At 44.6% G+C, this 27,190-nt stretch overlaps 2 protein-coding genes across 2 annotated transcripts in view; both read right to left on the reverse strand.

Annotated features, from left to right (window-relative positions):
• The window catches only part of EIF3J (eukaryotic translation initiation factor 3 subunit J), a 54,603-nt gene extending 47,278 nt beyond the window's left edge, over window positions 1–7,325 (reverse strand). Inside the window, exon 1 of the mRNA XM_029574776.1 lies at window positions 7,177–7,325. Coding sequence (XP_029430636.1) covers window positions 7,177–7,198 — 22 coding nt within the window. The 5' untranslated portion in view covers window positions 7,199–7,325. The remainder of the gene's footprint in view (window positions 1–7,176) is intronic.
• A 5,820-nt stretch (window positions 7,326–13,145) lies between these two features.
• The window catches only part of LOC115074757 (stereocilin-like), a 102,928-nt gene continuing 88,883 nt past the window's right edge, over window positions 13,146–27,190 (reverse strand). Inside the window, exons 23-24 of the mRNA XM_029574518.1 lie at window positions 22,584–22,734; window positions 13,146–15,258 (exon numbers count right to left, since the gene is read on the reverse strand). Of these exons, the coding sequence (XP_029430378.1) occupies window positions 15,188–15,258; window positions 22,584–22,734 (222 nt within the window). The 3' untranslated portion in view covers window positions 13,146–15,187. The remainder of the gene's footprint in view (window positions 15,259–22,583; window positions 22,735–27,190) is intronic.

A 27,190-nucleotide genomic window follows, 5' to 3' on the forward strand; every position in this document is an offset into this window, starting at 1 on the left:
AATTCTAAGGACACAACCTTAGAGTAATGAGGAGCCAATGAATTGCTGGAGCATTGGGGTGATGAGATCTTACTGAGCAAAGAACCAATAAACGTGCTGCCATATTCTGTATTTGTAAAGAATGCATCATACTTTGGTATGCCTATATATGAAAAGTTACAGTAATCAATGGTCGATAAGATAAAGGCTTGAATAACTGTTCTAAATTCAGAAGCCAGCAACAACCTTTAAAGGGCGAATTATTCCAAGTTTCACAAATGACAATAGCCTGAAACTGGGACTTACGTGAGAAGGTGGAATCTAACAAACAAACAGATCCCGCACAATGTCAGAAAAGGTAAGTATTCCCTCCACTGTAACACAGCTCAAACAGTATGGCAATGAAGACTTACAATCCAATGACTGATTTAAGCAAAGATCATACTGGGCCAACCAGGATTTAATTGCCAACAAGCATTTAACTATGGCTTCAGCTGTAAGGGAAGGGGAAAGACTATACATATCTATGTAGATTTTAAATTCCTCCACCTGAGATGCTAAAATATCACATAAAGGCAGCATGTACAGCTTGAACAACATGGAGCAAAGTGCAGACCCTTGTAGTAATCTTTTAACAATTGTCTTCCATGAAGAGCAATAAGCCCCAGCCTTAACAGAGAACTGACTTAGGGGGTCATTTTCCAAGCAGTTACCGCAGGAGATAAATTCGCAAATCGCGCTAACAGCAGTTAACGCGATTTGCAAATGCAAATTCTTAATTTAGTATTCAGGGGGTGGAGTTGGGGCGGAGTTTATGTAAAGTTATCGTGTGCGGCGAAATGGCCGCAGTGGTAGCACGGCTCCTAACGCGGCCAATAGCTACAACCCTTTCATTCGCGATACGTTGTGCGCTACAGGCCGGTAAAGGAGTATCGCGGTTGACGATATTCCCAGACAGCCCGTTTCAGTATCCTGCAGAGGGAGAGAGGGAGAGAGACTTCCTAAAATGCCTATGCCCTAGACAGGTATTTGTATCCCTATGGGAGGGCCACCTAGTAACTCGAGGTGGGGATTAGGTATGAGCGTAGGGGGTTGTGGGCCACTTTCACATTCAACATGAGACCTACGGAAAGAACAGTGGTCTCTAGTGAAGATTTGCTGGCCGGAGTGAGGAAACTCACTCCAAGAAGAGATTTGGGCAACATTCTCTCCACCTAGCTTGTTGTTGCCCATTGTACCTGAAGACTGGAGGGTGGCCAATGTAACCCCAATATTTAAAAAAGGCTCCAGGGGTGATCCGGGTAACTATAGACCAGTGAGCCTGACTTCAGTGCCGGGAAAAATAGTGGAAACTATCCTCAAGATCAAAATTGTAGAGCATATAGAAAGACATGATTTAATGGGACACAGTCAACATGGATTTACCCAAGGGAAGTCTTGCTTAACAAACCTGCTTCATTTTTTTGAAGGGGTTAATAAACATGTGGATAAAGGTGAACCGGTAGATGTAGTGTATTTGGATTTTCAGAAGGCGTTTGACAAAGTCCCTCATGAGAGGCTTCTACGAAAACTAAAAAGTCATGGGATAGGAGGCGATGTCCTTTCGTGGATTACAAACTGGTTAAAAGACAGGAAACAGAGAGTAGGACTAAATGGTCAATTTTCTCAGTGGAAAAGGGTAAACAGTGGAGTGCCTCAGGGATCTGTACTTGGACCGGTGCTTTTCAATATATATATCAATGATCTGGAAAGGAATACGATGAGTGACGTTATCAAATTTGCAGATGATACAAAATTATTCAGAGTAGTTAAATCACAAGCAGACTGTGATACATTACAGGAGGACCTTGCAAGACTGGAAGATTGGGCATCCAAATGGCAGATTAAATTTAATGTGGACAAGTGCAAGGTGTTGCATATAGGGAAAAATAACCCTAGCTGTAGTTACACGATGTTAGGTTCCATATTAGGAGCTACCACCCAAGAAAGAGATCTAGGCGTCATAGTAGATAATACATTGAAATAGTCAGCTCAGTGTGCTGCAGCAGTCAAAAAAGCAAATAAAATGTTAGGAATTATTAGGAAGGGAATGGTTAATAAAACGGAAAATGTCATAATGCCTCTATATCGCTCCATGGTGAGACCACACCTTTAATACTGTGTACAATTCTGGTCGCCGTATCTCAAAAAAGATATAGTTGCAATGGAGAAGGTACAGAGAAGGGCAACCAAAATGATAAAGGGGATGGAACAGCTCCCCTATGAGGAAAGGCTGAAGAGGTTAGGGCTGTTCAGCTTGGAGAAGAGACGGCTGAGGGGGGATATCATAGAGGTCTTTAAGATCATGAGAGGTCTTGAATGAGTAGATGTGACTCGGTTATTTACACTTTCGAATAATAGAAGGACTAGGGGGCATTCCATGAAGTTAGCAAGTAGCACATTTAAGACTAATCGGAGAAAATTCTTTTTCACTCAACGCACAATAAATCTCTGGAATTTGTTGCCAGAGGATGTGGTTAGTGCAGTTAGTGTAGCTGGGTTCAAAAACGGTTTGGATAAGTTCTTGGAAGAGAAGTCCATTAACTGCTATTAATCAAGTTTACTTAGGGAATAGTCACTGCTATTAATTGCATCAGTAGCATGGGATCTTCTAGGTGTTTGGGTAATTGCCAGGTTCTTGTGGCCTGGTTTGGCCCTCTGTTGGAAACAGGATGCTGGGCTTGATGGACCCTTGGTCTGACCCAGCATGGCAATTTCTTATGTTCTTATGTTCTTAGAGTGTCCATCAAGCTAGGTTGAGAGAACATTGCCCAAATCTTTTCTTGGAGTGAGTGTCCTCACTCAGACAGCCAGCAAATCTTCACTAGAGACCACTGTTCTTTCCGTAGGTCTCATGTTGAATGTGAAAGTGGCCCCCAACCCCCTACACTCATACCTAATCCCCACCTCGAGTTACTAGGTGAGCCTCTCATAGGGATACAAATACCTGTCTAGGGCATAGGCATTATATTTATTTATTTAGAAACTTTTATATACCGGTATTAGTGGGGACATCATACCGGTTCACATACTAACAGAAGGTTTAGAAATACATTTCAACAGGGAAAGGCGAACTGGGCAGGGGATTAACCTAGGGCAGTAAGGAAAATAGATTAAACAAGAAATCAACAAGAGGTCATAACAAGAAGATAACAATGTACAATGTGATTAAATTCCTTAATATAAGGAAAAGGGCGGTCACCTAGGGGGTATGAGCAATAGAGGGAAGGGATGATCTATTCTGTGTAGGCTTGGTTGAACAGGAATGTTTTTAGTTTCTTTTTGAATTTGATAGCACAAGGTTCAAGGTTATAGGATCAGGATGGATCTCTCTCTCTCCCCATGCCTGCAGGATACTGAAACGGGCTGTCTGGGAATATCGTCAACTGCGATACTCCTGGCTGGACACTCATGTACTGCGATGATTCATTGGTTGTTTTATCACGGTGCACGATGTTTTCACGATTTGCGACTCCAGTTCCACGAATGGCGAAAACATCGCGTGCGGCAATGTTTCCTCACTGCACGAAAAATGCCTTATTTGCATAGGACATGCCCCCTCATGCGTTACCACTGCGATATTGGAAAATGAGGCCCTTAGTGATAAAAAGGACTGAAACCAAGAAAGCACTGTTCCTCCAACACCCAATAAGTGTAACCGATGTAAAAAAACAGCATGGCCCAAACAATCAAAGGCTGCAGAGATCTCAAGAGAACATAAGAATTGCCATACTGGATCAGACCAAGGGTCCATCAAGCCCAATATCCTGTTTCCAACAGTGGCCAATCCAAGTCACAAGTACCTGGCATGTACCCAAATATTAAATCAAGCTATTATTGCTTATTAGTAGCAGTTCATGGATTTTTCCTCTAGGAACTTATCCAAACCTTTTTTTAAAACCCAGTTACACTAACTGAAACCACATCCTCTTCGATTTTAAATGAGCTACTTGCTAACTTCATGGAGTGCCCCCTAGTCCTATTATCAGAGTAGATAACCGATTTACATTAACTTTTTCAAGTCTTTTCATGATTTTGTAGACCTAACATTCTCCCTCAGTTCTCTTCTCCAAACCGAACAGGCCTAACTTCCTTAGCCTTATCACATAGGGCAGCCATTCCATGCTACTTATTTTGGTTGCCCTTCTCTGCACTCTCCAGTGCAATTATATCTTTTTTGAGATGTGGTGACCAGAATTGCACACAGTAGGTTCAACTCCATTTCCTCTGCACACCCCACATGTTGCTGAGTCACTCCCTTTTGTGTCCAAATTCCCTTACCCACTAAGTTAACAAGAGGAGACTGGCAGCTTTACAGCGCCTTCTTTCCCCCGCCTGCCAGGCCTGAGCATCGTGCCTTGAATCACATTGTTCATAGCACAATGCTCATGCCCAGTAAGGGATAAGATGGTGGTAGCAGTAGCAAGAGGCAGTTGTATCTGTGTTTCCCTTCCGGGCAGGCAGGTGTGAGGGGGGCAATGTGCAGAAACCTATCATATTGCCACCACTGTATTTTATTTCGAGAAGGTCCCTGGTCTTTTGTGGCAATTTGGTCATGCTTGGCTAAGTCTACAGCAAAGGCCAAATTTGAAAAACTCTTACCACAGCTGTGGAATTGCAGGCAACCAGAGGCCTTGCCTATATAAGCCACTCGTGTCATTATTGTCCTGCCTATAATGTGCCACAAAGCACTTACAAAAACACTTATGGTACACTGCACATACATGGAAGGAGGTTTTGTGCTCTGATCTTTTAAGAACATAAGAAAATGCCATACTGGGTCAGACCAAGGGTCCATCAAGCCCAGCATCCTGTTTCCAACAGTTGCCAATCCAGGCCATAAGAACCTGGCAAGTACCCAAAAACTAAGTCTATTCCATGTAACCATTGCAAATGGCAGTGGCTATTCTCTAAGTCAACTTAATTAATAGCAGGTAATGGACTTCTCCTCCAAGAGCTTATCCAATCCTTTTTTAAACACAGCTATACTAACTGCACTAACCACATTCTCTGGCAACAAATTCCAGAGTTTAATTGTGCGTTGAGTAAAAAAGAACTTTCTCCGATCAGTTTTAAATGTGCCCCATGCTAACTTCATGGAGTGCCCCCTAGTCTTTCTACTATCCGAAAGAGTAAATAACCGATTCACATCTACCCGTTCTAGACCTCTCATGATTTAAACACCTCTATCATATCCCCCCTCAGTCGTCTCTTCTCCAAGCTGAAAAGTCCTAACCTCTTTAGAAATCAAAATTAAGGATTTACCCCAATCCAACTGACTCAAAATGTAATCAGAGACAATAAAAGGGTTTCTGTACTGACTGAAACAGAAACCTTATTGATCTGCATGTAAAATGTTATGGTCATGTATGAAATTCATGAAGAACTAGTTTCTCCATTACTTTAGCCATAATAAGATTAGAGATAGGTCTATAGCTAGCAACACAATGCCTCCAGAGATCAGATTACAAAGTGATCTCAAGGCATTTAAGAAAAGTTTAAACACATGGCTTTTTAAACAGGCATTTTACAAGGAGACGGGAGAATAGAAATTATTCAGGAATAAGCAGATAAGCACCGACACACAGTACTTAGGACGATACAGTAGAGTAGTCTATAAACCCCACATCACAACTAGCATATTGATAACACTATGTATGAAGTTTACCCATAAAAGTACATCATGACCCACCTCTCTAAAAATTATTTTGTCTAATGATATATTGTAACCGAACCTTTGACGGCACCTGTTAGAATGTACTATAGTATACATTTACCTACATTAAATGTGCCTACATGTAAACCGTTGCGATGGTATATAACTTAGCGACGGTATAGAAAAGATTTAAATAAATAAAATAAACACAAACAAACAGAGTCAGATGGTAAGTTGGACTTCAAGACTGGTGCGAGCATAGTCATCTTAAAACAAGGCAGAGCAATACCCTAAGTAAGGGATAGATTCATGATGATGGTGTTGATATCCTGAAAGAGAGTTAATAAACTAATTAAAAAGCATACCAGACAGAAATTAAATACACAATGAGAGTCTAAATGACTTTAAAGTCAGCAACCTCTGAGCTAGTGATTACCTCAGACTTTCACCAAGAAGTCTGTAAAGCCTCTGAATCCAGCAAATATGGATCCTTGGAGGCAACCACCCCAGAGAATGAGACAAATACTCTTATCTAAACAACATGTGGCAAAGAGCTCACAATCCAGACTACTGTTAGCAGAAGTAGATGTGGGGCAAAGCAAACAATGTCATCAAAACGTTTTTTTGGTCGATTTAAAGACAAGTTGCATAGTATAACTTCTTGGATGAAGTGAAGCTCGCTCTATACAAAGAACAAATTAAGATAAACTCTGCTTGATAACACCAATGACATTCTGCCCTTCTCATGCTCCTTTTAATATCAATAAGCACCTCAGAAAACAGTGGACCACACTTTCTAACCCTAGAAGATTTGTCTTCATCTAGAACATTTATCAAAGCCTCATTAAAAGAGATGACATCTGACTCAGTGAGTGTCAATACTCACTGATTACTTGAGGAAAGCCACTACTTATTACCAAGCATTAGTAGCATGGGATCTATTTACTGCTTGGGTACTTGCCAGACACTTGTGACCTGGATTGGCCACCGTTGGCAACACGATACTGGTACTGACGGCCCTTTGGCCTGACCCAGTATGGTAAATCTTTCGTTCTTATGAAGGGGTGGGGTAGAGCGGGATAAAGAGGAGAGGAGTCCTTACTCCGGGCGGGGGGGAAGAGCGGGATAAAGAGGAGAGGAGTCTTTACTTTATGGTGAGGGGTGGGGTAGAGAGAAGGAAGGATGAGAGAAGTCGGAAGAGAGCAATTGCTTTGGGAGGGGCTGGGGGTAAGAAGGATGAAGGAAAAAAGTCATTAATCGCGAGGGGGATGGGATAAAGGAGAGAACTAATTACTCTGCGAGAGGGAAGACAGGAGAAGAGGCGCCCTTGGCCCAGGAGAAGGGGAGAGGAGAGGTAATCGCTTCGGGACAGGGCGGGTAGAAAAGTCCTTGCCCGGGAGAGGGTGTGGAGAGAGGCAGAGTCCTGACGGACGGAGAGGGCTCCTGACTCGGGAGGGCAGCAAGGAAAGGAATAATTGCCTCGAGCCGGTTCCCCAACTTACCCCAGGAATCAACGTCCGCCATCTTGGCTGCTCACACCGCCGGACTCTGACTCAGATATTATAGGGCGCGCAGGCGCAGCGAGCAGCTGACGCCGCACGGAATGCTGGGACGCTGGAGGACTTGGCCGCCACGTGACGCCGAGCCTGCGCCGTACAGGCCTGAGGAGGGGCGGCTGTCAGAGCCCTTTACGCCGCTTCCGGCTGCTTTTACTGCTTTATCTTGGGCGCGTCCATATCGTAATCCATTTAGGTGAATCTCTTATCTCCCCTGATAGAGACCTGTAGATACCTCAAAGGTATAAGTAATGCAGAAGATGCAAGCCCACGGCTGGCAGGATCTTAAAGTGCTGGGGGTGGAGGTAGCTTGGGTCCTTCCCCCCCCCCCCCCACGGTGGAAGACTCGGGAGCAACATCGGAAAATCTCTCTTCCTAGAAAGGGTGGTGGGTGCATGCAACAGCTGCTCACTGCATGCGGCGGAGATACGAAGAGAAGACGATTCAGGGAAGCCAGGCCAACGCAGTGACTCCAAGTGCTGCCCAGTGCCATGCAGAAGGGCCCCAGCTCAGTCTCCGAGTCAGATCAGCTGCTTCGGCTGGGCAGCACTCACAGCCCTGGGGGAGTTATGGTCCTTAAGGGCTTTTGGTGGCCCATAATTGGTTCTGGAAAGAGCCCAGGTGTGTGGTCCCTGTGGAGAGGATATAAAATAGGGGAGAAATCCCCAGGTACTTGTGAATGAAGGTTCATGGTGCCAGATCCTAGCCCTGGTTCTGACTGAAATGGAGGCCCAAACAAGGAGGCACCTGCAGGGTCAAAAAGATCCAGATAAGTCCAGAGGATCCTTAGATGCAAAGAAGTGAGGGGAAAGCTGGAGGTCAGCGCAGAATGAAACGGAACATCCTAGATGACTCTTAGCTGCTGTTACTTCCTTTGTTTTTTCCTATACATAAAAAAAATATTTATTTTTTGGGGGGGGGGACGTGCTTTGGCCTCTGTCAAATCAAGATCACATGATCAAGTGTTTGTAATTTTTCCCCAGCCAGGATGACGAGGTTTGTGTATTTTATTTAAGCTCATTTTTAAGTGCAAAAAGTTAAAAAATAAGAAATACTTTGTGCCAATGATGAAAGTGATTAGCAGCTACCTGTTATAAAGAGTAGAAGCAAAAAATGAATCCAGTATTCATAGCTTATATGTATGTGATCCATGGCTCAAACAGTATTTACTTTTTAAGCTTATTTTGCTAAATCTCGGTCATCTGCACTTTCAGTTCCCAAGTTCCATAACCCCTGTTTATTGTAACTTATCTCCTTCCTTAATGTTAATGTTATAATACCCCTGTTCCATGTAAAGTGATATGATATGTTTCATGAATGTCAGAATAGACAAGAGTTAAATAAATTATAAGCCGCTGTTTTGAAGGTCCTTATATTCACATAATTGTGCTGTTCTGTGGGTACTTGTTTTTCACGGTTGTGAGAATATTAACCAGTTCAGTAAATGGGAAGCATATTCACCATATAGGTACAAGATATTTGTTAATTTTGTATTGAGGTTTGTGCTCTGCCACATGGAAGCTTGTGCCTATTTTAAAGCAGACTACAGGGCAAGTGTTGCCAAAGTCTTGTGTAGCCACACTTGTTAGATTTTCAGGTTCATTCATAGTGAGCTGAAGAAACCTTCCTTCCATCTTGTCCTGCTGTGCCAGGCCAGCACTTGACAAGTGGGTTCTTTCCCCCTGCCAACTTCCTCTCTCAGATGCACATACTCCCTCTCTCCCACACACAGGCTTCATCTTTTCTTTTCTTCCAGTTGCTTCCCTGGGAGCTCTGGGCCCATCTTTTCACTTTGGCCTCTTTTGGGTTGGGATTACAAGTGGCATCCACTCCACTTGAGCTGCTGGTGGGATGTGGTTCGCCAGTAGCGCAAATCCTCTTAGACCAGCGGCGGACAGATAGGATCCACCAGGTGGACTGTGGACTGTGGCCTCATTACCTCAGCTCTTTCTTTTACTTCTCATCTTCTTACCTCACCACTCAGCTCTTCCTTCCCTCTCCCTCATTATCTTTCTTCTTTCCCCCCCATTCTCTCCCTCCCTCCCCTTCTCACACCACCTCAGTTCTTCCCCCATTTCTGTCCCTCTAGAGATTCTTCTCCTCACCCCTTTCTGTCTGATGATTCCCCTTTCTCTCCTTATTTCCTCATTACCTCAGCTTTTTCCCCCTTCCCCTCCCATGCTCTTTCCTCCCCTTTCTATGCTTTCATCACTTTCTTCCTCCCCCCTCCTTATGCTCTTTCTCTCCCGGTCACTCCCAGGCTCTTCCTCCTCCCACTCCAAGTGCAGGGACTCCCTAGCACAGTTTTAGTGTCTGGCTCCTCTCTCCTACCTCACACGAGCAGCAGCATTTGAATGATGTAATCTCCTACTGTTGCAGAACCAGTCTCGTGGTAGGAGCTGTGTAATCTTGCTGACCCTTCAGCAGCAGTAGATGACATCGCTCAGCTACTGCTGCTGCTCCTGCTCACGCAGAGAATGTGCTTTTTTCCCCCCTACATTGGATCAGGCAGGGGTTTAGCAAGCCTCTTATGTATCCTGTGGCTTTATTTTATTTATTTATTTTTTTTACTTTGGCTGCCCGCGGGGTAGAGTTCTCGGGATGGCCCCGCAGCCTTTGCTCAATTGGGCCATTGGTGACCCCAGGCTGCGTCCACCTCGGAGCCGCCGCCCTGTGCAAGTGCACAGCTTGATCAGTGCGTTGCGCCGGCCCTGATTGTTGTTTCCACCTTTCGTATTAATCAGGCGACGGAGCTTCCTGCTTTTTTTTTTTTTTTTTGATTTATAGCTTTTATTGGCATGAAATAAAACAACTGTGCACCATATACTAAATGCAATACAACCAGAATTGAACAGTCAATGCTATTGTGCTGTATAGCTGAGAGCCATTTTGGAGCTTCCTGCTTTTTGACATCTGATGGCTGAGACGCCAAATGCGAGGGAGCTGCACTTACTGGATGTTTAGACAACTGTTGCGTTATCTTAAGGTCACTAACAGTTTTTGGCCATTGAATTATCTTTTTTGGCTTGTTTAGTTGGGCAAAGAATGGTGCACAAAGGCCTCTAAGGCCTCAGTGGCGCGTTGGCTGAAGGAGACTATTTGTTCGGCTTACATCTGTAAAGGTCAGATGGATCCAGGAGGATTGCAGGCACAAGCGCTTCCTGGGCGGAGGGTCAGTTGATATCTCCACGAGAGACTTGTTGTGCGGCGATATGGTCCTTGCTTCATATGTTTACCAGACATTACCGTTTGGTTGTCCGGGCCTCCGACAAGGCAACTTTTGGTGAAGATGTATTGCAAGCTAGTCTTTCGGGATCCCGCCCAATGTAGTGGGCTTGAGTACATCCCACTTGTCTGATTGATCTGGAGTATGTGCAGGAAAGGAAAATTGGTTCTTACCGGCTAATTTTTGTTCCTGAAATAGCACAGATTAGTCTAGAGGCCCATCCCTGATGACTGAGAAAGACCTGTACTAGTAGTGCTGGTTCTACATAGTGCAGAAGAGTTCTGTTTTGCATTTTCAAGTTCTTTGTTGGCATTAAGGGCTCCAACCCTTGGGGTTCTACTGCTTGCCTTGTAAGGGGAGTTAGGTTATTGGTGGTGGTGGTCATCTTGGCTTGGGTACAGGTCAATACTGAAGGGCTCCAGGTGGCACTCTCTGTTTTGTAGCAGTGTCTGAAAAGTTTTTCTTTGCCTCCATCTACTGGTAGGGTTGCAAAACCAAATTGTCTGGACTGATCTGTGATATTTCAGGAACAAAAATTAGCAGATAAGAACCAGTTTTCCTTTCTTTCACAATAAAGTGCCTCTTCATACTCATCTAAAGTTCGTTCCAGTGGTAATCTCGATCATTCACATCAATCAGCCAATTGTGTTGCCAACTTTCTTCCCGTGGCCACGTGCTCATGATGATGAGAAGAATCTTCACAACTTAGATTATAAAAGAGCTCTAGCCTATTATAACAGAAGAACTCAGTCACATCAATAAGCTTCTCAACTTTTTGTCTAGTATGCCCCGAATAGACCAAGGACAGCAGACTCTAAATGCACTTTGTCCAGTTGGATGGCTGAATGCATTCAGCACGGTTACACTTCAGCTGGACTTGATCATACCAGTTTGGTCAAGGCTCATCCAATGAAAGGAATGGCTTCCTCCATTGCCAACTTGCAAGAAGTTCCTCTGGAAGACATCCTCAAAACTGCCTCAGGGTCATCACTGCACACCCTTATGTCTCACTACTGTCTGGACAATTTTGGACAGGCAGAGTTGCATAATCTAATCTCGCAATTAGTCTGGGTTGCTCTTTCTGTAACATTCTGCTGCAACCCTCAGCTGGAGATTCCCCACATGTAATGGCTAATTCCGCCTGCTTATCAAGAGCGAAAGCAAGTTTGTGTACTGTAAATGGTGTTTTCCATAGCCGGATGCAATAGCCATGCAATAAGTGCCCTCCTCCCTGGAGAGTAGATTACATACCTAGGTTTTAGCTGTGAAACAGACCGAGGAGGTTCACGAGGACACAGACCAAGGACTGAGGCTGCAATGGACAGAGACAAGGAAAGGTAGTGAGCACAGCCAAGGAAAAATACAAGCAAGGCAGGGTAGTAGGCAAGAATAGGGCAGGAGGGTGGACAGGATACTAGAACAGGAAGAGAGTGGACCGGACAGGGTGTGACAAGACCAACAACGCAGGACTTTGACAAAGGTAACAGAACATATAAGCCCGAAGGCAACAGGCCTGAAGGCCCCTAGGAGAATGGCGAGGCCTAGATAGGCCACAAGGCTAGAAGCAAGAAGGCAAGAGGCCACAAGGCAAGGCATTAGAATCAAGAAGGCCCAGAGACCACGAGGCATAAGGCAGGGAAACAGTGGCCAAACCAGACAACCAAAAGTGACTCCATGAGAAGGCAAGGCTACACTGGTAAGGCTGGGTTACACAGGCCTGGAGCTTTGGTGTGATGCAGGCAGTGAAGAGCTTGGCAAGGCTGGGGGCTAAGCTCACTGAGGGATCCTGGTGGAGTGGAAGTTGCAATACAGGCTGAGTTACGTGGTCATTGAGGAGCTAGCTCCGGGGACTGGAAGCAGAGCACACCAGAGGCCCCCGCTGGTGGGGAGATGCCATCGCAGGATGCAGCTGGGTAGGATGAGGCTGCGTAGCAGGCAAAATCCTAACAACTCTACTAGCTTGGAGAGATGAGTCTGTTGGGTACGACTGGATGATATCACACATATGTAATGACTAATTCATCCTGCTATCTATGGAAAACACCGTTTACATTAAGCAAACTTGCTCTCTCTGGGCATAAGCAGCACAGAACGGGATCTACACTTTGGAATTTGCCAGTGTTGCAAGTTCGCTGTATGAGTGTGGTAAAACACATATCCACTGCCCTGAAACACTTTCTCTCTCTCTGTCTCCTGCTCTCTCTCTCTGCACTGTCCTGATACACTCTCTCTCACTGTCGCTGTGACTCCTGCTCCCTCTCTCTCTCTCACTGTCGCTGTGACTCCTGCTCCCTCTCTCTCTCACTGTCTCCTACTCTCTCTCTCTCTGCACTGTCCTGATACATTCTCTCTCTCTCTGCACTGTCCTGATACATTCTCTCTCTCTCTGCACTGTCCTGATACACACACTCTCTCTCTCACTGTCTGTGACTCCTGCTCTCTCTCTCTGTCTCTGTGACTCCTGCTCTCTCTCTCTCTCTGCACTGTCCTGATACACTCTCTCTCTCACTGTCTGTGACTCCTGCTCCCTCTCTCTCTGTCTCTGTGACTCCTTCTCTCTCTGCACTGTCTTGAAACACTCTCTCTCTGTCTGTCTCCACTGCCATGAAGCACAAATGAAGCCAGAGTCCTGCAGGCTCCCTTTGCTGACAGAATCTGCTACACAAAACACGTCATGTCACACAAACAATTGAAGATGCCAAAATAAGCAGTGTTTTATTACTAATGCTAAAAGAACGGTAGCAAAAATACTAGTTGCAATAGTGTAGAAAAAATGCTCCCCGGACTGTTAGTTTTAGCCTACACGTCGGAAACCATGTTTTGAGAGACGCATGTCATTTCCCCAAACATGGTGTAGGGGAAGAACTAATTCACTCAGCACAGAGTTTGCATCTCTTGTTTACTTCTTCCATAGTCCTGAGATACAGGGGGCAGTGGGGAGAGCCTCTGTCCATCCTAAGCCAGCAACCCCATTTCAGGAAGCCGCATCCTGCATCTTATTTTCTAATCTCAAACAGGCAGACTGAGTGGGCCAATGTGGGCTTTGTTTGCTTTCCTTCTTCCCAAGTCCTGTAAAACTTCCAGTGCTACAGAAAATTAAACAGCAGGTACTCAGCTTTCTTACTTTTTATTTTCAGCTGATGCCACTCTGTTCCACTAATACTAAAAATAAGTTTAGCAATTCCACAGCATTTATTTACTGAAAAAATAAGATAAGCACACAGGATAAAACACAAATTCTAAGTGAAATTAATCCAGTTCCATTATAATTCCAAACGCACTACTGAGTGGTTGATTGGCCAGAGTGAAAGAACTCAGGATTTCACCAGTGGGGGATAGGAACTGGTAAATGAGCTAAGCACTGCTCTGCGATTTCAGACTGCCTGAGCCGGTGTGCCTTTCAAGTCCAATCTAAAATCCCATCTTTTTGAGGCTGCTTTTAAATGATTGATTCTCCTTATTATAGCCTTGTTGGTGTTAACCGTTTGCTTAATAAATGAATTTCCCAAAGCCTCTCTTAGCCTGTACACGGCTCTTCACTATTGAGCAGGATTGCCGGGTGTTTATTCGGTGCTGAGTATGTCGACTACCATGCATAAAATAAGAGGCAGCAGTATTAGTAGTAAGTGAGACATTTTTCACATGGCAAAGCTCACAAAAACCTTAAAAACAAGATTAATAGTGCCTAAGTCAGAGAGGAAGTTTGGAACTGTTGCCGTACTGCCTATACTACTTAACCGGGATTCGTTTCTTCTTGGGGGATATGGCCAGGGCTCGGTGTACCATCCATTTCTGACCACAGAGGAAAGGAGTTAAAGAGGCTACAGGCTGCGATAGATACACTGGAGGCCCCAACATGCAACGTCAATACTCATGGGAAGGAAGTGAGAGGCCATGGGTGACGCAGCACCGCTCTCCTCCTCATTCCCTACTCACTCTCTCCTTACCCTAATACCAACCTCTGTTATTGCCTCCTCTACTTCTGTCCTCTCAGCGTCATCACCTCCTCCCCATTCCCCTTCCCTGACACAGACTTCTCCCCCTATCACTGCCTCTGCACTTCCTACTCCTCCTAAATCCATCACTGCCTTTCCCCAGCTGCAGTCCATCTCCATGATCCCTTTTACCTCTTCACCTGCTCACTGCCTCTTCACTTCCTGTTCTCCCTTTTACCCACCGTGGTCTCCTAATGGCATCAGTGCCTACTCCCCCCTCCTATCTGTGCTCCTTGTACTCCCCACCTCTTACCACACAATGCAGTCTCCATTCCTTAATGAAAGCGAGCACGCTGCTGCTTTAATATAGCAATAAATGAAAAGCTAAAGGGATTCATAACTACAGACACAGGGAAAACAAGCTGGACAGAGCTGTGCACCCAGCCAGTGGGCACAAGGAAGCCGTAAGCCCTGGAGGTGCGGGAGCCTTCTCACTTTCCAGGCTCAGCCAGCGGGCAGATGGATCGGCTGCCTGCTCTTTTTCTGCCTGATTGACAGCACTTGGCTGCATGTGGTCTCCACGAGCCAGGGCTGATGGGTTTCCTGTAGGGCATGGGCTGAAGGTGGCAGCGGTTCCTTGGAGATTTGCCACAGTAAAACTTCGGACATGGGCCATCAAAATGTTCAACTTTCCACCAACTTTTCTTCCAAGTATCGTTCCACGGATGGGCAGATGTATTTTGTTTCTGGTTTTTGTTTGTTTTGTTTAATGGCAAATTCCTTTCCTGCCTCCCAGTCAGCACTGTACGAGCAGAATGCCGAGGAGAAAAGCGAGGCTGGGTTCCCACAGGACGCCGGCTGATCTTCCTGTTGAAAAATACAATGCAATGGGATTATTCTCATGTTCTCACTTAGGGCCTGATTTTCAAAGGCATGTCACGTGTTAATGCACTTTATTGGCTGTAAGTGGGCTTTTGAAAATTGCTACAATATATACCATTGAGTTGCCCATAGGATTTACTCACGTAAGTGCACTTTACTTGATTAAATGGCATTTGAAAATTGTTATGAATTAAGAGTTACGTTTACACTCGTAACTCCTTAGAAAATTCACCTGAAGGAACAGAGCCCTGCGCAGGGTAAGGAGCGCATATCCCTGGCACTGTTGGTAATCAGTACTGCACAACGTACAGAGCAGGCGTGGCCACGTTTACCTATTATCTCTGTGGCCAGCGCCCACATCTACGTTTGCAGTGTAGGCTCTGAGTTGCATGTTTCTCTGTAAAATATGTGCTTCAGCTTCAGAGTTTTATCACCAAACATATTCAGCCTGCAAGGAGACCATTTACATTGGGATCCTTTCAGAGGCTGCTAATAGTTTACCAAAAAGGGAAGCAGACACTGGCTAACTTATACAGCTTTCTCCACTCGCTCACACCCTACAGTGCTCCAGCTACCCTGGGGAGGGGACGATCTTCAGGGCAGTCTGGCTCTCTACCTTCTATTTCCCTATGGGAGCAGCATATGCGTATTATTCATATCGGGCCCATCAGATGCGCAAAATACCCCAAGCTGACTGTTGTTGATGTCCAGAACCTAGGGCGACCCTCAGTCATGGCCTATGGGATTGTCCGGTGATCCAGCTGTTCTGGCCAGAGCTTAAGGCATTCTATGGAAATCAGTTACAAATTGTTTTCCCTGTACACGCAAATACCTGTATATTGGGAATACTGCTGGAGGATGTCTCGTATACCAAACACGCTAGGGCCCTGCTCGTCAAAGCTCTATGTGTTTGCCCGACGTTGTACATTGAGCAGATGGGTGACGGGAGATCCCCCCACGATATCTCTGTGGTGTATAGAAATGCTTGATTTGCTTTTAATGGAATACAAATCCTGATCTCTAGAGGCCAGGGGGTCCTGCAAGATGGGAGTGGCATCTGTTTGGGGACTGTTTGCCAGTTTCCCAGGCATTGGGGGGTTCAGCGGGTGGCCCCTGGGTCATCTTCCATTTAGCTCCAAACCCCAGTCAATAAAGCATCTCATGCAACCAAGAGGTATCCCTTATTGAATGCAATCATATAGACCTAGATTGTCCAGAGCGAACACCAGTGCAAGAGCAGCTGTGGTGAATGGGGGTGTTGCTACGTTACATTGTTAATCTCTGCTTGTAGGGGTAAGGGGATTGTTGAGGGGGATACTTGGACCTATGTAAATTGTAACATGACTCTTCATTGATGTATGGTCGTCACAAGAAAACTTGAATAAAGATATGGTTTAAAAAAAAGCGTGTGCTTCAGAAGAACATGTTAAGGCACGCGTGTATCTTTACATAAACACCTGTGCAAGAACTGTCTGCAGCATCGGGCTCCCGAGCCACATGCGCGCCCGATATTGTATTGGCATGCATGGGTGCCCCTTCACACGCGCAGGGGGATTTTGTAAAGCATGAGCAGCAAGGTGATCAGGCCTTTGCCCAGTTCCTTCCCAGTCTGCTCCAATTAAGGAGGGAACTTCCCTAGCCCACTTCCTACTCTGCCTTCCTTTTCCCCTCTAAACCTACCCTAACTAACCTATTTTTTTTTAATTTTTGAATTTACCTGCTCCTTTGAGCAGTGGTAAGTACCACGCGCTGGCCGGCTGCCAGCGCACACTTCTCCAGGACAGGGGGTAATGGCCCTTTTACCGAGCCTGGCACTTCCGCGCGTAGCGGGAGATATGCATGTGGCCAGGCCCGTTTTTTACGCATGCCGGCATTTTAAATTTTTCCCATTAGAGAGCAATTTGCAACGTGTGCATTGCTGGGGGTAAAACGCTGGTTCTTCTGCAGAAATGACAGGAAGGCTGCAGGGTACCTTTTACCCTCTACTTTCCACAAGTTTTCAAGCCAAAAGAAAGGCAATAGTTTTGCTGGGAAAGTCTGCAGACGAACTTCCCTGCTCCTGGCCTGGCGTAACCTATGAGTGTGGATTTATTTCTTAAAATGGAAAGTATTTGTGCAACTTCAGCTCCCAGACCACCTCTTTCTACAGGCACAAAAGTGCAAATAAAATTGAGTTCTGTGCACACTATTTGCAGCAAAAACAGAACAATTTCTAAAGAGCCATTTATGTGCATAAAACAGTCTGTTCTGCTTGTACACCCCCCTTTATGTATGTAATATTGCTCTGAAAACATTCCGGTTAAAGACAAAATTTAAAAATGGCTCTTATTCTTTGAAAGGTTGCAGAACCCGTCTTTGCCTTATCATGGGTTTGCATCGTGTGCGCTGTGAGCAGAGGCCGATACCAGCAGCAGGCCCTCCCTAGCCTTATGCAATGAACATGCTTCTGCCATCGGCACGCCACACCCTCGCTCCCTCCCATAAACACAGAGACACCCTAACCAACGTCAGACACCACACAACTTGTAACGTTTGCTGTAACTAACATACAGTGGGAAATATAGGCCGCAGCTTTTAAATCAACTATAAATGAATAAATAAAGTCTAACCTAACCAGCAGCCTGACACTAAAGCAGCATTCACCGCCGGAGACTTTCTTTTTGCTGACCATTTCCTTTTCCATCATTATTCACTTATTTTGTGCACCATCAAGCCACACCATGCAAGGTGTTTGGGGCTGGGACAGCCCCCATTTTGTCTCCCCTTTGCCTGGTGAGCTGCCGCTGTCCTTCAGCTCTGACAGTGCTTACCCCAGTCCCATGGACCCTCCACTATCAAATACCTGTAATTGATTTTGAAAGGGGGGGGGCTCCTAACCTTTCCTGCCACCTTTGCTAATAATTTCTGCACCCTCCCCCCTGCTCTGCTCCTTTTTAGCTCACTGGACTAACCCACCCCCACCTTTGACCTGGGCTACTGGATACCCAGGCCCACACCACCCCACCAGTTTATGGCAACCTGCCATTGTCCGTCCCCCCCCCCCCACACACACACACACACCACCCAGGGGGTCCCAACAGCTAGGAGTTGTATCCCCTATGCTAATACACACCAAGGGGCGGCAGCTGCCTTATGCACCCCTGGCCACCAAGGGTCATCCATGATAACTAAAGAGAAACATTTACATTAATACCGACGCCGTGTCTATTTCATGTAAGACTTATAACGACAGTAGATCCAAATAAGCACATAATAATCTGGGAAGAAGGCTTCAAACATGGTTATTTGTAGTACAAATTAAATTCCTTCTCACTGACCCTTGGTTTGAGCCTGCAACATGGAACTTCCCAAAGGAGCACCATTATGGGTTGGGAATGAATAGTTTGACCTGCCCCTTTCCAAAACGTCACATCTGATGAAAACCCTTTCTCAGTTCTGTAGCGTTCTGTGACTGGATGAATGGAAAGCTGGAATTCTACTTTACATATTTCGTGCATTAATACTTCAGTCTTTTCTGCATAGGATGTGACTGTTGCTCTTGTGGCTTCATTAATGGAGATCGGCCACCCAGAAAGTAAGAAATCGGCGGGCTGCGGAACATGCGAGAGCACTGACAGGCGCACTACCAAGCCCGATATACTATAGCGCCATCTATCGGCGGGCTGTGGAACATGCACTAGCACTGCCGGACACACTACCAAGCCCGATATACTATAGCGCCATCTATCGGCGGGCTGCGGAACATGCGCAAGCACTGACGGACACACTACCGAGCCCGATATACTATAGCGCCATCTATCGGCGGGCTGTGGAACATGCACTAGCACTGCCGGACACACTACCAAGCCCGATATACTATAGCGCCATCTATCGGCGGGCTGCGGAACATGCGCGAGCACTGACAGACACACTACCGAGCCCGATATACTATAGCGCCATCTATCGGCGGGCTGCGGAACATGCGAGAGCACTGACGGACACACTACCGAGCCCGATATACTATAGCGCCATCTATCGGCGGGCTGCGGAACATGCGAGAGCACTGTCGGACACACTACCGAGCCCGATATATTATAGCGCCATCTATCGACGGGCTGCGGAACATGTGAGAGCACTGACGGACACACTACCAAGCCCGATATACTATAGCGCCATCTATCAGCGGGCTGCGGAACATGCGCGAGCACTGACGGACACACTACCGAGCCCGATATACTATAGCACCATCTATCAGCAGGCTGGGGAACATGCACAAGCACTAACGGATACACTACCAAGCCCGATATATTATAGCGCCATCTATCGGCGGGCTGTGGAACATGCACTAGCACTGCCGGACACACTACCAAGCCCGATATATTATAGCGCCATCTATCAGCAGGCTGGGGAACATGCACAAGCACTGACGGATACACTACCAAGCCCGATATATTATAGCGCCATCTATCAGCAGGCTGGGGAACATGCACAAGCACTGACGGATACACTGCCAAGCCCGATATATTATAGCGCCATCTATCGGCGGGCTGTGGAACATGCACTAGCACTGCCGGACACACTACCAAGCCCGATATACTATAGCGCCATCTATCGGCGGGCTGCGGAACATGCGAGAGCACTGACGGACACACTACCGAGCCCGATATACTATAGCGCCATCTATCGGCGGGCTGCGGAACATGCGAGAGCACTGACGGATACACTGCCAAGCCCGATATATTATAGCGCCATCTATCGGCGGGCTGTGGAACATGCACTAGCACTGCCGGACACACTACCAAGCCTGATATATTATAGCGCCATCTATCAGCGGGCTGGGGAACATGCGCGAGCACTGACGGACACACTACCAAGCCCGATATATTATGAATGCCCAATCACGAATACCTATATGTCTAAAAGATATCACTAAAATTTAGAGAAAACATTGGTACATTGTCCAATCCCTACCAACTTTTAAAGAAAAAGACTTTTTAATTGCCCACAAATGTGATGGAAACCTTAGGGATTTATTTTCACCCTCCGGGCTGCCTTTTTTAAATAATAGGGACATAGACCATGTGGGCATTGCTCGGTCTGCAAGGTAAACATGAAGACAGACAGCATCTACATCACAGCCACAAATAGGATATACAAGCTGAACTCCTTTACCAACGTTACTTACCCTGCAGTATGCCCACGTAATAAGATGTACATTGAAAAGACTATAAGAGCCCTGAACACAAGAATCATTGAACATAGAAGTGCTGTTAAGTGCAAAAAAGAAAACCAACTGCTTGTAGCACATTCAGTTACAGCCGGTCATAGGTTGGAAGATTTTAAGTTCTGTGTCATCCAGAAACCGATTCCTAACTGGAGAGGGGGCAATTTTGACAACCTACTCCTCAGATTAGAACAAAATATATTTTTGAGTTTAATACAATGGTACCACATGGCCTCAACCAAGAACTGGATTTCTCCATTTATTTATAGTCTACTCTCATGTAACTGTTGTATGCAGTATTCTCCTTTACACAGTTGTGCACAACAGCGGACAGGTTTTCTCTCACTATGTATCTTTAACACCAAAACAATCGCTCACATATAAATTACTTGTTGCAAAATTAACCACAGACCTCTGTCTAGTGCAACATTTTATTGAAGAAGCCTGATTGTTATATATTATTTGCTACATAGTAGGTCTGAATTAAACGACATGCAATGAATAACTATTTCTCAGCTTCACTCATTCTCCACTGGGTCAGATTCAATTTGTGTTTAGCGTCTCATTTTTTAATACTTTTCAGATATATATTTTTAAAATTAAGGTTCTATAGAACATGTTAATCTCGTTAGATTTTTAATTTTCTACATAAAATACATCATTTTATAAGTTAAACAGTTTTATTCATTATTGCATAAAACAGTATTTAAAGGAAGTTTAATCCTAGTAACATGCGGTGCACAGCAGCAATAGTAATTGCGCTGCTGCCTTATACTTTAAGTAAGTATACCTTTGAACGCTATGGTTCTTATATTTTAAATTTAGTTAAAATTTGTCTCTCCTTTTATTTAATAGAATTTAGGCCTGTGCATGCCCGATTCGCTCCTTTTGGCAATGCATTTTTTCCTGCTGCGGGAGGACTGTGCTAGCTTTCAGCTTATGTCTTTCACCACACCACAATTTTGTAGTTTTTTGATTCTTTTTAATTTCACCTCTTATATCAAGATTATGTTCTGACCAGATATCCATTTTTATCTTGCTTAGTTAGCTTTTAGAGCTCTGTATAACATACAAGCGTGTTTTTGCCGTGCACACACTAATGTATTTAATATATACTTATTTTATTTTACCTCCAATATTATTATGTCTCCTTCCAGATATCCATTTTTACTGCTGTCAATGTATCAGACTTAATTTGCTTTTATTGCTTCTGCACCGGTGTTTATGCCCCTTCCTTTTTTTGACGTGTGCACACTTACAGTAGGGATCGGTCCCTCCTTTAAAACTTATGCTGAAACACATGGGTGTATATTTGATAAATATGTTCATTTTTTTAAAAACTTTTTTTACTTTGTGTGTTTTATATATGTATACCCCATTATCATTTACCCACTGTGTGATTTTTATTTTTCCTGCTTGAAAGGGTGACTGGAAGAATTTTGCGTCAGAAGTCCATTTAAGTCACACACATCAACAATTTTTTTTTTATCAGATCTATTTATAAGTAAGTTTCCATTATCTAAACCATTCCAGAAATGAAACATTTTTAAGTGATAGAAACTATTCTTACATTCATTTTTATTTTGTGAAGGCTTCAATATTAAAGTAATGTTTTGCTTAAAAATATCATACACACAGCGTACATTGTTTTTGTTACAAAGTCTTATCTAAAAATGCCCCTTTTTGTTTTCTCTCTTTTTACTTTTGTTACCTATCTTGTGTTAGACCCTGGATTTAGATTTTCCATGACCACTGAGAGAATACCATTGGCTATCATTGCACATTGGCCATATAGATTGTTTACAACTCTAAAGGTAAAATAACTTACTATGTTACATTTATTCTGTTAGCTACATTTCAACAGTTAACTTATGTCTCTTTATATGTGTGTGTGTTTATTTATACATTTATTATTGTCTTTCATGATTCTTAAATTAATATAAAAAATAACTTTTGGATTTTATTGTTTGAATACAGCCCCTGAAGCAGCCCACATCTATGGGCAAAACTCAGCCTGAGTCGGGCACCTTGTGATATTATTAATAAAGACTCTGTTCACTTTGTGGTATAACATACTTTATATTCTGTTAGCACTCGATGCCCCTACCTCTGAAATCCACCAGCCAATCATCCCAGGAGGTCAGCACATTGCTCAGAGCTTTCTGCTGCTGGGGGTCCAGATAACTAATTTGTGAGCCTGTAACAGCTGCAGCCTGATTGTAATTAAACATCTGGATCTGGTCAGCACTGAACACAACCTGCCAGAGAAGAGAAACCTGCTGAAATGTTATTTGGATAATTACAACTAAAGGGCAAATTGTCAGATCAGAGCTGATTATTAATATCAGAGAACAAAGGGAAATCTTTCCTTACCTCTGTCTACACCTAATATTTAGCTTGTGGAATCAGAAAGGCGTGTAAGCCATGTGGGGTCCAGAAGTCTTAGATGCCAGTACAATCCCTTCTTAAACTAAATAAAGGACCTCTCTTAACAAGCTCCTTTGTTTAGAGCTCTCCCACAGAAATAGTTTCATGGTGGACATGAAAACTGGAATTAACCTTAGGACCAGTTTACAGGATGACCTTTCTCCTGATAAAACTGGAGATACATTGCTGAAACAGAAAACACCTTCGGTTCATTTATTCTTTTTACAGAGCAAATGGGTAGTAAAAACAATATTTATAGTAAGTAAATAAAGTTCATGTTGCGTCCGTCAGTCACAGAAGCTGCGACCGCTCTGCCTTACCTCTTTTCTTCCTCTTTCTCTCTCCTTGGGCAAGATGGCTGCCTCTGGTTCTGAGTGCCAAGGGTCACGGTGTCTTCAACCTAGCATGGGTGTTCCAGTCCGCCATGCTCACTCCCGTGGCCTCCTAGGGCACGAGCGCACACATCTCCTACGCTCAAATACACGTCATGGCGGAACCTCGAGGGCGGCCCCACTGCATGACATCAATACCTCCGGGTATATCAAGCCTCCGCTTCGCTACCACCTTTGAGTTAGCAAGGACTTTGGTTTAGCTACTCTGACCACTCTAAGCTGCTCGCTTAGATGCCGCTTTCACTCCTAGGGCCTCGCTCCTGTAGAAGCTCTAGACATCTGCTCCTCGGGGGTCTCTCGCTTCCATCTACCCTTCGGGGCCTCTGCTAACTAAGACAACTGCTCCTCGGGAGTCTTTCTCTCTCTTCTCCATTTCAGGATATCGGACTATCAGGTACTCACTCCTCGAGGGCCTACCAGCCTATGTATCCTGCACCACGGACCTTCAGTCCCACCATTTCATCATGAGGAAGATGCCCACATTCCTGTGAGTACCGCTACAATCTGGTGCTCCAGCTCCACCCACCAGCCACAGCGTTACCCGCACTGCGGGCTCCCGCCTATCGTGAACATCTGGGTGAGATTATACATCCGAGCCTGGCACCTCGTGGATCTCAGTGCCTTACCTTCCTGCCTACATCATCTCTCTACAGCAGTACAATGAAGCCCTCCATCCATACGGTGTCTGCTATTTGAGTTCAGCCTATCACTGTGGATCCCCATGGGGCCCCTCCCTGTGGGTGGAGTCATCTCCACAGTGACCAAGGGTCCACAATGTGACAAACACAACAGCTCAGATGATGGAAGGAAGGTCCCATCAGCTTTATATTAGAACCAAATTCAAGAAAGGAAAGGCTTGATAAATGTAGGGTACAAGAGTCTCACAACCTTGAGAAATCTCAAAATATCTGGATGCTTTCAGAGTTCTTTACCTGTCTGAGATTGAAAGTTTGCTTACTTGTAAACAGGGTTCTCTAAGGACAGCAAGATGGATCAGCCTTAATGCATCGGGTGACATCATGGACCCAGCGCTGAGAGCTCAGAAAAAGCATTCAAGCATGCACAGGGAGTTCTCCCACATATGCAATGCCTCACAAGCCTCTCAGGCTCCTCCAGAGTTTAAGCTTTAGTGAGGTAGATGAGTATTGTTTATTTATTTTATTTAAAAAAAAAATGTATTCCACACTGTGGATGGATTAAAATATTAAGTATGGCTGATTCATCCTGCTGTCTGTGGAAAACACTGTTTACAGGTAAACAAATTTGCTTTCTCAATCAACAAGCAGGCATGAATTAGCATTGATGTATAGGGAGTCCCAAGCTGAGGGCTGCATTGCAGAACATGACTGAAACAGAGAATTCGGACCCCAGCAAGAGGAGAGTGGACTATTGGGTGAACAGGCTGCATAGTACTCCTTGTCCAAACAGTAATGGGACATGAAAGTGTGAATTGATGACCAAATATCAACTTTGCAAATGTCTTTAATGGAAATGGCCTGGCAGTGAGTCATTAAAGTTGCCATGGCTCAGTTTCCTCATGGAGGTGACAGGGCAAAGAATTCCATAACTAGGGTCTCGCAACTGAGAAAGCTCTGTGGCAAATCTCCTGCATGCAGACCTCTCTGAAGGATGAAGCCACCTGCATCAGTCTTTGTCAAAGATAATGGGTATCCTCAGAATGGATAACCTTATGAATCAACACAAGGACCTTAAATTGCGTCTGCAAGGGTATGGGAAGCCAGTGGAGAATCCAACAAGGAAGCCAACAATGTCTCCATCCTGTGGCCTTTTCCAGACCCACACTGGAACATGATGTTCCTCCAGGAAGTTTTCAAGCTGCTGTAATACCTAACTCTCAATCAGTTTACCAAGAGTGAGCAAACTAGAGATTGGGCAATAACTTGACAAATCAGAAGGGGCCAAACTGAGATTTTTTGACCCGAATAGTGGCACATTTTAAAGTATCTGGCATTATCTCCTCTTCCAGGCATTGATTTTTTTTTCAAGAAGTCAAAATCCAAACCCTGCAAAGAATGCATCTCCAAAAAGGACAGGGGTCCAATGAACAAATGGTAGACTTCAGCTGGCAAACCAATGTAGGAATATCTGACTATTAAACAGTAAAAGTGAGAGAATGTCAGAACATCACAGGTGGAAGGATGTGGACTAAACTTGGGAGGCTACTGACCTTTTCCGAAAGAAATCAGCAAATCAATCACAATCAATTTGTGAGTCATGCTGAAGTCAAGTAGGCTTCTCTAACAACCCCTTCACAACAAAAAAGGATTCCATTGAGGAGCATGCAAGAGCCTAATCCAAAATGGTTGCTAGGCAGAAGTCTCCTGAGGAATCCTGATATTGTGGCTTAAATTGCCCCTAGAAATTATATGTTTTTACCTGTTCAAATTTTTCAGACTGTATAGAGATGTCTATCAGTAACGGAAAGAAAACAGCTGCCTTTCACAATTTCTTCCATTGTTAAGCAATCCAAACCAGATCCTCCAACAATAGAAAAATAGCACCAGTAAAAGAAAAAACATCTCTAGACCCAAAATTGTTGGAGTTGCAGCATATGAAAGAGATGAGGATAGGTCATCATAATATGACCCAGGAAAATAAAAAGTTCCAGTGGGCGATTAACTGATTCCTAGATTTTTGTTAAATAAAAATCTTTCCTAGCAGATTTAAAAAGTAGCTTGCAATTCCACCAAGTTCAAATAGATTATGCAAGGAGACAAAAATCTCTGCTAATGCTGAAGGATTTGTGTCCAATGAACAGAATGGATATCAAGCAAAACATCCAGCTGAAGAACCAAATTAAAAGACCCTGAAAACCCTGTTCAGAGCATAAAAGGTATCCAGGTAAATGTGTCCAGATTGCTGGGGCTTCAGATGGAGAGCTTAGAAGGCAGAGACTGGAAGGTTGCAGAGGAACCACGAGAGACAGTCAGTCAAAGGCCAGGGGGAGTTACATGCATCCTCAGAAAGCCTCATTGGTTCAGCACCCTGATTGGTGATAGGATATATGATAAACCAGACTCCAGGAGAAAAGAACCAAATGGTCCATCCAGTCTGCCTAGCAAGCTTAAGGTAGTAACTGTCGCTCTGTGCAGTTATACTCAAAGCCTTATGATACCCATAACAATTTCAGCTAGTAACATTTTTTACTGGATGATGAGCTTTCTTGAAAATTCAGACAGTGTTGCTTGACGTGCTTTGCTTATGGACTTGGGTCTCTCTTTATCACATGCCTTATTCTACCAGAGCCTACTGTAATCCGATTATTCCTGAGCTTCTGAATTCTGGATGTTTGACTTCTCTGTGGAAGTAGGGGTGGATACTCAGGATGCTTCAAAGTTGGGGAAATTGGGTATCTCAGAGTCACAGGTCTTGTTCTACAAGAGCCCATTGTAAACCATCTGGGTTTCTAAATCTTCTGTGAGAGTTGGGAGAGATATTCTGATGTTGCTTGTCTGGCCTGTTAATGCTGTGTAGTTCTGCTCCACTGTTCCTAATCCTGAGCTGTTCTACTGTTAACAGCTCCATGCCAAGATGCCTCTCAAGCTAGGCCTGGTTTTACCAGCCTTGGCTCAACCTTCATCCAGCTTTTTAAGGTATGCTTCTTAACATATTGCTGTAACACATTGATATACCCTGAGAGCTTGTACCAACCCAAAATAGAGGCTAGGCCAGGGTGGAATAGGCAGCTGGGATGTCTGACACTCTGGAGGACTTATTATATACCATTCAAATAATCTAGACATAGCTCCACAACCTCCAGCAGAGGGTTAATACCCTGCAGTGGCCTAACCTTGATCAAGTTAAATGGTTATCCCCATCTGCCCACCAGGGGCAGATTGGCCTATCGGGGGATCGGGCATTCCCCGGTGAGCCG

Source organism: Rhinatrema bivittatum, chromosome 13 (assembly GCF_901001135.1).
Source record: "Rhinatrema bivittatum chromosome 13, aRhiBiv1.1, whole genome shotgun sequence".
NCBI classification, from domain to species: Eukaryota; Metazoa; Chordata; class Amphibia; order Gymnophiona; family Rhinatrematidae; genus Rhinatrema; species Rhinatrema bivittatum.